Here is a 12,390-nt window from a genome sequence, read left to right as displayed (position 1 = left end):
AGACGGAAGGAATGCTATTTTTCTAGGCCAATTCAAGCATAGGTTTTTTTTTTTTTGGCTAAGCTCGGATGCCAAGAATGGAAGCAACAAAAGTTGGATCTGGGTCCAAACTGAAGGACTCTGGGCCTGAGACAAAACGTGAAGTGGTAGGCCAACAATACAGGGTGCGGCCACACAACAAGGCCCAAGTCAGATGGTCTAAGCCAGAGGCCCACAGCCAGCGGCAAAAAGCCACAACGCCCGAAGTACCATGAAGCACTATAAAACACTAATGATACACCCTGAAGCACAGGGGCACCAAAGCACTATGATGCACCGAAGCATTATGACGCAATATGATGTATAGAGACGCTATGAAGCACTATGCCATATGAAGCAAAAAGGCACCTATGAAGCGCTATGATGCAATATGATGCACGAAGGCACTCTGAAACACTGATGCAATATGATGCTTAAAGGTACTATGTTGCAATATGATGCAATATGAAGCAATATGATGAGGGGCATTGTGAAGCAGTATGATGCAATATACACCGAGGCCTATGATGCAATATGATGTGGGGCACTGTGAAGCAGTATTCTGCAATGTGCACAGAGGCCTATGAAGCAATATGATGCCTAAAGGCAATATGATGCACTATAACGCGATATGATGCAGCGTTGCTGTGAAACACTGATGCAATATGATGTCGAGTTACTGAGGAGTACTATGGTTCAATATGCAGAGGCACTATGAAGCCCTATGCCATATGGTGCAACCTGATGTACTCAATATAATGCCTAAAGGCACTATGATGCAATATGACGTGCATAGGTATTATGATGCAATATGATGCACAAAGGCACTATGACAGAGGTACTATGATGCAATCTGGTGCAACGTGATGCACTCCATATAATGCATAGAGGCACTATGATGTAATATGTACAGAGGCATTATGATGCCATCTGATGCCCCCGGCACTATGGATGCAATATGATGCACTATGATGTAAAACGATGCAGAGGCATCCTGAAGCAATATGATCCATAGAGGTACTCAATATAAAGCATAGAAGCACTATAATGCAATAAGTGTAGAGGCACTCAATATAGCGCATAGAGGCAATATGATGCATAGAGATACTCAATGTGATGCTATGATGAAATGATATGCACAGAGACTCCCATATAAAGCATAAAAGCACTATAATGCAATATGAAGCATAGAGGCAGTCAATGCATAGAAACAACCTGATGCATAGAGATACTCAGTACCATGCATAGAGGCACCCTGATGCAATATGATGCACAGAGGCCCTCAATATAAAACATAGAAGCACTCTAATGCGATATGAAGCAGAGGCACCCAATATAATGCATAGAAGCAATATGGTGCACAGAGACACTCAATGTAATGCGTAGAGGCAGTATGATGCAATATGCCGCACAGATGCCCTCAATATAAAACATAGAAGCACTCTAATGCGATATGAAGCATAGAGGCACCCAATATATTGCATAGAGGCCATATGGTGCAGAGAAACACTCAACGTAAGGCATAGAGGCAGTCTGATGCAATATGATGCACAGAGGCCCACAATATAAAGCATAGAAGCGGTATAATACAATCTGAAGCATAGAGGCTCAATATAATCCGTAGACCCAGCCGTTTCTCTCAATCCTGTTGAGTGGTGTGATTTTCCTTTTCCTTTCCCTCTGTCTCTACGGCTAGGGCCATGAGCTGCCACTCTGAACGGAACTTCTCATTTGTCAGACTGACCCCACCCAAAGGAGCTAATTACCGAGCTGCAGCTGGAGGGCCTTCATGGAGACACTGTGCTGCATTAACCCCCTGTGTTCTCCTATGGATGGAGTAGTTAAGTCAAACCATGAGATGTAACCTGGACATATGGCCTTATTATAGCCTAGAGGTCCAAGGCTTAGCTGCATATATGTGAACAAATACCTCATCACCTGAGCAGCTTTCGGCACAAATGCATGAGACTGGCATCCGTCCAGAGGCCTAGGCCATCAACAGCATTCCACCGTGCACCTTACCTGTGCTGGCTCCATACCTGCTAGAAAACAGGGGGAGCTGGTAACGCCAAGTGCCCACCATGGAGGGAAGCGGCGTCCCGTCAGGCATGCTGCATTACTGCCAATGATTTCTTCTCCTGTGCCCCACGAGATCCAGGAAACTCGCCTGTTGCCTGTCTCGTTCTGCACAACCGCGTTCTACAGTGGAACGCACGCCGACCTGCTCTGTCATCACCGGAGGAGCGACGCCTTCTTCTCCACCTGATTTCCGTAAGTAACAGTGGCTTGCAGGCCAGCGTCAGAGCCGAGAGCCTCCACTGTGGGAGGAAGCGGCTCTACCCACGAGCCTCGTCCGCACCCTGGTCTCTGTGGCTGAGGGACCCCCCTAGGAGGGTTTCAGCCCCGGGCTGCTTGACAGGGGGAAGGTTTGGCCCAGCCATCCGATCCCCCTGGGCCCTGTCAAACGTTCACCTTCTACACTCCTCCTGGAGCAACCTCTCCTACGACCGTCCCCTTTGGGACAGCAAAAACACTGGAGGGGGAGGGACCTTTTAACCTCTGTGATCCTGTCCCGCTATAGGTCAAGGGAGGACTTCCTCCATGGTGCTGTCCGGAGGGACGAAATGGAAAACAATTCCATATTGATCATTTGTAATAAATGAAGAGTCACAGCACGCCAAGAGAATAGAAAAGTAAACATTTTTATTAACACAAAAAAACTGTTAGAAACATATACAATATTAACACTTTACATTACTTACATTAGTTTTTTTTTACGTATACACAGTGCTCACTTTATCACCAAAGAACTGGATGAAAATCTCTGGATGACTTTTATAGAACTGACCCAACAGCCGTTTCTTCTCTTTGGGGGAGAGTTTTGTGTCCTCATAGATCGTTTTAAGTAAAGTCCAAAGCTCAGTCTGTGTTGTTTTCTGTGTGGCTTGGTCAAACTCGCTTTTATCCACTCTCTGGCAAAAACTGTAACCTGGAAGTTAAAGGAGGCACAACTCATTGAAGATCACCAACAGATTCATGACTACAGTATAATAAAGTCAGCTATCCTATGTATTAACTGTATGATTTCATTTAAAAGGGCAACTACAATACTTTAAAAGGGGTTGCCTGGTTTATAAAAGTTTTAACTAGCCCATTAGTAATGTCTGAGTAGGGGTCCTCAGGAGCCAGTCTCCACAATGGCCTATACTAAGCGTTTTGCTCCGCAGTACCAGATATCTGCAAATCATAATCCGCTCATTAATTGGAATTGTGGAATCCATATTGCTGCTGTTCGGTAGATTGAGGATACTAGGGACCCTTTGAAGGCTGCAGAGCTTAGATTTATAAAAAAAAAAATTAACATTTCTGATTTTTATTACATTTTATTGAAGGTGGAAAAACCCCCCACCACATTTGAATTGCAATAATGCTTGGATCATGGTTCTGATAAAGCAAACATGGACTTTCTGCAATCACAAACATTCCCATGGGGTTACCAGAAACTGCATAGGCAAGTACAATTTCATGTGACCACCCCCCCCCCCAACGAACACACTAGTTGTAAGCAATCCATATTAAAATATACAAAACTTGCAGTTTTCACACTGACTACTGGGAATTTTGTTTTCGTTTAATTTTTCATTTCCCAGGAAACTGATCTTTCCTAGTGAAGTGTCTAATGAGCAAGTGCAAATGTTATTGTGATGGAGGCAAGCAGGATCAACTGAATGGCCAATTGTGATTGGTGGATCCTGCGTCAGTCCTGGCAATCCTGCCTCTGAGAAGCAGCCTGCTGGAAACTGTTCGTGAAGTGACAGGAAGCATATGGCAGTTTACACAAACTGACCAAAGGCACCAAATCGGTAACTAATTATAGTTACGTGGTCATTTACCATCCTGTACACCAGCAGATCTCCCAAAGATGCGCACTGAACAGATTTCTCAGTGCGCATAGGCGGGCAATCATGCTTGGCAGCAAGACACGGGTATTACATACCTGGTAATGTGTTTTTTCATGAGACATGATGGCACCACGAGAGGGGATCCGCCCCAATGAGGACAGGAAACCTTCAAGATAAAAAGGGGCGGCTCCTCTCTCCGCATCAGTTGTTTTACAGAGCACGAGAGGAATTGCGCAGGTTAGTGTACACATAAATAATACAACTTTAATACTGCTAAATTTCCGACACCAAGGGAGTGTATAATACTAATAATGCACCCAACTAATGACGTGATCAATAGGGCGGGAATATAAGGGTGCCGTCATGTCTCATGAAAAAACACATTACCAGGTATGCAATACCCGTGTTTTTCCATTCTACATGACGGCACCACGAGAGAGTTAGAGATTTGTATTCTCTTAGGGAGGGATCACTGCTTGTAACACTCTTCTCCCAAATGTGAGATCAGAGGTAGCAAATAGGTTTAACCTATAATGCCGGAGCGGACCAAGAGTCCGCCTCACAGGTTTGGTCTATGGGAGCGTCTGCTCTCTCCATCCCGGGCGTCATCATGGCCCTCGTGGAGTGGGCTTTATACCTTCTGGAATAGCCCTGCCTACACTGCTATATGTTAGCATAATGGCCTTTTTCACTCATCTAGCTATAGTCTGTTTAGAGGCTTTTAAGGCTCTTCCTTGCCCCTTGGAATGAGACAAATAAGGACCTCTGTATTCTCCAAGGACTCGTTACCTCTAAATACTGCAGGAGACATCTCCTCATATCTAGGCAATGAAGCCTCTCCTCCTTCTGGTAGTTAGTATCATGACAAAATAGATAAGATTATCTCCTGAGCCCTATGATATTTTGACATCACCTTGGGAAGGTATGCTGGATCTAATTTTAACACAACTCTATCGTCTATGGCCTGAGTGTAGGGAGGGTCTTATGGATAATGCGAGTGAATGCTCAACCTACTGGCCGACGTGCGTGCCATTAATAAGGCTGTTTAATGTTAGAATCCTTAGCTAATGTTGTGTTTTGATGGTTCAAACAGACTCTGTCCGAGATGACAGGAGTAAATTCAGATCCCAAGGAGGAGTAGGAGGAGTAGAGGATGTGACAGAGTCAGCTTTAGTACAGGCCTGGATAAACCTGGCCACCCACCTATTGTTTGCCTGGTCGCAGTTGAATAAGGCTGCCAGGGCCGAGACGTGTACTTTGAGGGTACTGACAGCTAACCCCAATCCTAAACCTTTTTGCAGAAATTCCAGTATTGCCCCTATCGGGACTTTCCCTTCCCGTATTGGGTCTGAGGAGATAAGAATTTTTTTTTTTTTTTTTTTTTTTTTTTTTTTACATATCCTCTTAAAAATTTTTGTAGTCACTAGTTTTCTGCTACTGAGTAAGGTGGATATTAACGCTGCTGAGAATCCCTTTTCCTCTAGTAGCGACCTTCTAAATTTCAGGTTGTCAACTGCAGCCTGGATCTCTGAGGGTGATTGAAGGGACGCTGTGTTGGAAGGTCCTAGACCTCTGTTACTGATATCACTCTTTTTGGCCAAAAAGGGAGCTATTATGAACACTATGGCTCTGACCTCCCTGATCTTCCTCAAAACCACTGGTATGAGGCATATTGGAGGGAAGGCGTACAGGAGACCTGATGTCCACATTATCCTGAAGGTGTCTACTGTCCATCGTCTGTCTGCTGGACTTAGGGCGCAGAATTTCTGAACCTTCCTGTTGGCTTTTTTGAGGTGGAGAGATCAATACTGGGTTTTCCCAAATGTGCACTATCCATTGAGAAATGGATTCTTTTAGGTACCCTTCTTCTTGCCTCAAGTGGTTCCTGCTCAGACTGTCTGCCTTCAGGTTGTCTATACTTCGGATATGCAGGGCCGGTAATGAGAGGGACTGGTGTTCTGCCAGAGTCATGATCTGGTCTCAAGCTGCTTAGTGGAGGCCCTTTGACAATAGCAGTCACCTTCAGCCTAAAAAGGGCCGGTGACTATCTGCATCAAGGACTGAGGACGGGTGTCTCCCTGGTGGTTTACATATGCAACCACCGCTTGGTTGTCTGATAGGACTCTCACGTGGTGCCCTCTTTAAGTGTGGTAACAACTCCTTTGACTTTTTTCGATTGTTAGTTCTCAATTGTTTGAGGATAGATTTCTTTGCTCCTGGGCCCAGGGATCCTGGAGCCCTAATGTGTTTACTTTTGGAAGCAGTCACGCTCATCCAAGAAGGGCCGGTGGCCTAGGTTGGCACCCCATCCCCAAGGACTAGCGCCCATTGTGACCACCTTGGAGAGTGTGTGTGTGTGTGTGTGTGTGTGTGTGTGTGTGTGTGTGTGTGTGTGTGTGTGTGTGTGTGTGTGTGTGTGTGTGTGTGTGTGTGTGTGTGTGTGTGTGTGTGTGTGTGTGTGTGCGCGCGCGCGCGCGCAGGGTACTCCTCCCGGGGAGGACTATCTGTAACCACCACCTGAGTGACTGGAGTACAGAGTCCAGGAGGGTGAGCTTTTGCTCTAACCGTTCCTGAAGTTCCCGGTTGTTCTGTATCACACACCCTTACCGTTCCCTTGTGTGGAACTAGGCCATTTCACTGCTGGTATGTCAGAGGTGAGGGACCCCAACATCAACATGGTCCTTCTCAGAACTATTTCTGCTTTTTTTTCCCTCGTCTTCCTCTGGGAGGTGATACTCCTGCTCCACCGAGTCCACTGTTAACCTCAAGAATTTCTAGATCATTGCTGGTTCCATTTTTTTTTTTTTTGAGGTCCAGCTGCCATCCTAGCATCTATAGTGTTTTCATCACTATTCTGACTTGATCCTGACGGTAAGGAAGATCTCTTCCCCCTATTAAGACGTTGTCCCGATAGGGTATCACCAGAGTATCTTTCCCTCTGAGGTGCGCTGTGATTTTTGCGATTAGCCTTGTGAAAAACTTGAGGGCTATCACTACTCGACAGGGCAGGGCCCTGTATTGGAAGTGACGCTACTGAGACCCATCTGGACTGTCACTCTGAGACATATATGGCCTTACTGCCGGATCTGGTGATAAGTATTCTTGAGGTCTCGGAATTGTTATAACACATTTGAGGAAGGAGGAGTTCTACTGCTGGCCTTATCGTCTCCATCTTGGAAGACGGGATTATTAGATACCTATTGAGGTCTTTCCAGAATTATGATTGTCCTCCAGGAATCTATCTGGGGAGTTTTTTTTTTTTTGGTGTCTTTGGAGGGCATGCTAAAGTAAAAGCCTCTCCCACCTTTGGATCGTTTGTCTCGATCCTTATACTCTTTGCCTGTGTGTCCCCCAGCCAGCATTTAAGCCATCCTGAACGGCGTCGCACATTAGCCAAAGCTGCTAATTTTCCTGCTAGCCTTGCTGAATCCTGCTGAAGTCTCAGCTAGGAATACTGCTGCTGCTCTTATGGCCGGTGTTGCCTCTAGGATAGTCTCCCTGAGGATTCTTTGCTCTAGCTGATCCTCCAGGTTCTTAAGGGATCTAACCACACCAGTGGCCGCCCAAGGCTGTTTTAAGACAACTGTCTTTCTGTTGGAAGTTCTTTCAGGGAACCTAAATCCTTAAGGAGCGGGAAGGACTTTCTGGCAACCTTTGAGATCGCTACGTCAATTTTGAAGCCTCATCCCAGGATGAGGCTGTCTCTTCCTCCAAAGGGCACTTCCTTTACAGGGATTTGATTATCTGGAACCTCCTCACTGGTTTTTCCCATTCCCTTTTAATGAGTCCTTGCAACTGTTAGTTAATAGGGAAGGCTCTACGTTTTCCTTATAGCAAGCTTGTCGAACATGAGTTCTTGGCTTTCGCATCTACAAGCCCCATGGTAGGTTGGACTGCTTTAATAAGCTTGTCCGTACTGTATCCTCTTTTAGGAATGTATCTTTTCCATCTGAGCTACTTTCTCAGTAGCGAGTTTTAACAGAGCTCTCCTATGGTCTTCCTGAGAGACCAATGAAGGGCTGGTCTATCCATTGCTTTGCTATCCATGTTTGTTGACTGCAAAGCCCTTCCTGATTGTAGACTTCTTACAATCAGGGATCTCCAGCTCTCAGCAGAGCGGGTGTCTCTTCCTCTACTGTTCTAACAGTACAGGTCTGACACAACCCCTTATTCCTAAGGGACTTTTCTCTTTTTTTTTACATAAGGAATATTCCTTATTCCTAGAATTTAATTTACCCCCTTTTCAGGGACCTCCAATGCTCTACCCCACCAATGTATGTAAGAAGAGGGGAGAGAGGAGACAAGAGAGAGAAAGAGAACAGACATTATTGTACTGGACTTTCTCGAAGCTCACTCACCACTCGGACGCTTCACAGGACGGGTACCGGATCTGGAGGCTGACTGGTCTGTACACATGACTCCCATAGGGACTGTGGACCCCCCTTGTTAACACCATGACGATCCTCCCGTACGCTGTCCGAGCGGCTTCCACTGTAGTTATGGCGCGTCTGGCTCCTCTCATCTGAGCGAGACCGCCACTCCTGCACCTCCTAGCGGGGCTGTAAGTGCTCTGGCAAAAAAGGCTCTCAATCTTAACAAGTTAGCTGCTGCTGCTTTCAGATGAGAAGAGTCACATTCAACCTAGAATGTTGGTGACCCCTGCCAGCACTTCTGACAGCATTACCCCATTTTTTTTTTTTTAATTAACTGATCACCTGGTTGATCCTGCACATGCCGGTCACCTGCGCACTACATCCGACTTGTTTGCACCCCCAGTAACCACTACTGGTGTGTGCTGATCTCCTCCCCGTGCATACCCCGGAGCACGCCAGCCTTTCCCTCAGGTGCGCGCTCCCTTTCTACACTCGGGGAGCCTTTCCGGCCAGTTCCTGGTGCGCGTCTCTGTCCTGCCACTATCGGGCGCGTCAGTTCCGGTGCGCGCCCGTGTCACTTCCGGTGCGCGCCCCCCGGCGTTCTTCTGTCGCCCGGCCACCATGACTCTGACCTCCCCCGGCACCACCGCCCCCTCCCTACCTGCCCGGAGGGGGCGATAACGCTGCACCACCACTGGCTACCAAGACGCCCGGTCACCTCCACCTCCTCCATACCTGTGCTGGGTTTTACCTGGAGGGAGCGATCACACCGCTGGCCAAAACTGATTCCTGCAGGTACTGCTTCTTCTTTATGGCCCCAATGGTGACCGGCGTCCTGGGCTCAACAAGGAGGGATTCCAAGAGGGTCCTCCGAGGAGTCTTACCTCTGCCCGTGCACCGATGTGCCTCACGGGCTGCATGGCCACCACACGTCAACAGAGAGGGAGCAGAGAGGGAGCAGAGAGGGAGCACAAAGGTGGCCTCCGTGGACTTCTATGGGGTATGTCGGCATCCCGAGGCGACTACCGGTACCTGGTGACGGGTGTAGCAGACCGGTGCCTGCCAGTAATCACCCGACCAAGGCATCCTTTTTTCTTCCAGAATCTTCAAGAGGTTTTCATCTTGAGGGTTTCCCATCGAGGACAGGAAACCAACTGATGCGGAGAGAGGAGCCGCCCCTTTTTATCTTGAAGGTTTCCTGTCCTCATTGGGGCGGATCCCCTCTCGTGGTGCCGTCATGTAGAATGGAAAAAGTCTCAATTACACCAGACCAATGATGCCAAGAACAATGATTTAAGCAATTTTATAAAATTCCCTCTGATGACAGTTTTCCACAGGGTGGGATGAGTGGGTGTTCTGATGTTCAGAACGCCACTGCTTTTTTCTGGTGCTGCTGCCCGGTGCTGCAGAGGTGCCATGTGATGTTGCCCGCAGTGCTGCTGTGGGTGTCTCGGGTGCTGCTGGGGCTCTACCGACATTTTGTGAAAGGTCAAAGCCCCGGCAGTTCAATGGCTTCCTGTGCGGCGGACTCTGGGAAAATGGCTGCTGGGGGCGGCACATGCGCAGATTGAGATCTTGGCACCAAGATGACGGGAGAGGAGATTTCAGCACCGAGATCTCATCTATTGAGATCTTGGTGCTGAAGTCTCCATCTGCACATGCACCGCCCCCCCGGCGGCCATTATCCCAGAGTCCACTGCACAGGAAGCCATGGAACTGGCAGGAGCTCTGGCCTTTCACAAAGTGTCATCAGAGCCTTGGCAGCACTGTAGACACTGCAGCAGCGCCGGACACCCCTCATCCCAGCCTGTAGCACCAGTATCGGTCAAGGTATATATACGCATTAGAAGACACACCCCTATTTTATCCCCAAATTTGGTGGAAAAGAGTACATCTTATAATCTGAAAAATACGGTATGTTTTTCCAACATGTCTGAGAATAGCCTGTCAGGGAATTTTTGATAAGCCATCCAGAAAAAAAATCAAGTAATTGGAGACCCTGTTCATGCTGCACGATGAGATACAAGCATTACTAGGAACATTCATTTGAGACTTAGTGACAAAGCCAATTTTTACAATTCTGACCAGTCACTTTATGAGGTTATAGTGCTAGAAAGCTTCAACGGATCCCACTGGTTAAGAGACTGTTTTTTGGCGACATTGTATTTCATGATAGTGGTAACATTTCTGTGATATGACTTGCGTTTATGGAAAGAAATTCTGAAAATATCTATCATTTTGCAATTTTCAAACTTAATTTTTGTGCCTTTAAATCAGTAATGTCACAAAATCGTTCAGAAACATTTCCTATGTGACTACTTTACATAAGGACAATTTTTAAAATATTTTTGTAAGAAGGGTTGAAAGTTGACCAGCAATTAATTTTTACAACAGAAAAAAGTCACTTTTTTATTAGGGACCACACCACATTCAAAGTTACAGAGAGCCCTATATGATAGAAAAATACCCCAAAGTGACACCAACCTAAAATTGGAACCCCTTGTGGTGTAGTGACCACTGTCCACTAGGGGGTGCTGTATGGATGTCCCAGGAGAGTGGATGAATGGCAAGATACTGAATGACAGTTATGTATCTCAAGGTGGGTGGCCTTGAGATGGAGATGTGTGTGTTAATCAGCAGTGATACTGCTGAGGTGCTGGTTCAATGTGTCAGGGACTAGTTACCTACAAACCCAGGGAGTGTGTTTAATAACGCTATTGTAAAATGTGTGTGTGAAGGACCTGTGATGAGGTCAGTCATGTGACCCGGTGGGCGTGGCTATGGACCATATAATGTGGCCAGGGTAGGTCACATGGGGGTGAAGCTGGGACCTGGTTGGTCCAGTGTGGAAGGTCCCGTCTGAGTGAGATGGGGCTACCTTCTGACAGCAAGTGAACGCTGTGTTAATGGCTGCACGTGCCTGGGAGTTCCCTGGAGGGAATGGATGTCTGCAGTATGCTAAAGGAACCATGAGTGACCCTGACGTGCGTGAGATAATTGAGGCTAGAAAGCCTTTGTATGTTTAACCTGTGTGACCACAGGGATTACAGAGCTGAACTCTGTCAAGGATGCTATGCTGGTATATGAACTTTATGTTGCTTCTATGGGTTTATGCTGCTGAATAAACCGCATGGACTGTTATGAGTTTATGGAAAATCTGTGCCGGATCTGATTTTGTGGCTGCTGAGCGAGTATCCCCTACTTGAATGACAGCGCTACCTCACACCCTCGAAACCAGCCCTGATCATGTTTGAGGGTCTCGGCTAACCCTAGTAGCCGAGACGTTAGAGAATTGCCAATGCTAGGTGTACAAAACCCTTATTTTTCAGCTCTGTTAAACGCAGCGCTGAGGAATAAGTACCCTTAACTGCTGCCAAGAAAAGGTGTATCAGCAGTTGTTAAAGGGTTAAGAAAACATGAAGAAAAGCACACTTAAACTTGTAACATTACCAAAATGCTTGGATATATTTAATAAAATTTACCAGTGTCTTTGTCAGGGTCACTTCCTTGTTGTATGGCTGCAAGTTTATCACTAACCATCTTGTGCAAGGACCCAGGAATCTAGGGAGAAGGAGAGAATGCTGTAGCCATCACAACGATGAGCTCCTTACTAGAAACATTCAAACGCTTCTATAGAAAAACAAGTAGAAGAGAATTACAAAGCGCAAAGTCTTAGCAGCCCTTTCTATTGACTTCAGTGCAACTCCTATGGGGGTAAGATCTCTCAAGTTCTAGATCTCCAGCAAATAAGAGTCAATGCTCATATTGCAGTGCTTGTACAGTTGGAGAGCATAGTTTGCCAATAGATGCTACTGCGCATGTCACTTGTGCCAACTTTTTTGCTCCAGCAGAATGGTGGTGGCACATGCGCTGCAGCATCCATCTGTCAGCTATAGATGCTACTGCGCATGCGCCAGTAACATTTTGCTGGTGGCAATGCCCCCAAAGGCCACATTGTTATCTGCAATATTTAAAATAGGAGGCAGGTCACTCAAGCTTCAGTAAAATGTCATTTAGGTAACAATGAGGCAGCCCGAGAAAGCCTCGCCCACAGTCCGCCCCAAAGCAGGAGCATCTCCTAACTGAAACTGCAAAGA

The 12,390-nt window shown here is 46.7% G+C and overlaps 1 protein-coding gene across 1 annotated transcript in view; it reads right to left on the bottom strand.

Moving 5' to 3' along the window:
- Positions 1-2,701: 2,701 nt before the first annotated feature.
- DEPDC7 (DEP domain containing 7) overlaps positions 2,702-12,390 on the bottom strand; it is a 70,351-nt gene continuing 60,662 nt past the window's right edge. Inside the window, exons 8-9 of the mRNA XM_073576336.1 lie at positions 11,776-11,854; positions 2,702-3,007 (exon numbers count right to left, since the gene is read on the bottom strand). Coding sequence (XP_073432437.1) covers positions 2,793-3,007; positions 11,776-11,854 — 294 coding nt within the window. The 3' untranslated portion in view covers positions 2,702-2,792. The remainder of the gene's footprint in view (positions 3,008-11,775; positions 11,855-12,390) is intronic.

Source organism: Dendrobates tinctorius, unplaced genomic scaffold, assembly GCF_039654945.1.
Source record: "Dendrobates tinctorius isolate UK_male_01 unplaced genomic scaffold, ASM3965494v1 ptg000048l, whole genome shotgun sequence".
Lineage (NCBI taxonomy): Eukaryota > Metazoa > Chordata > Amphibia > Anura > Dendrobatidae > Dendrobates > Dendrobates tinctorius.
Note: the sequence above shows the minus strand (reverse complement) of the source record. Positions and strands in the feature narration are given on the sequence as shown.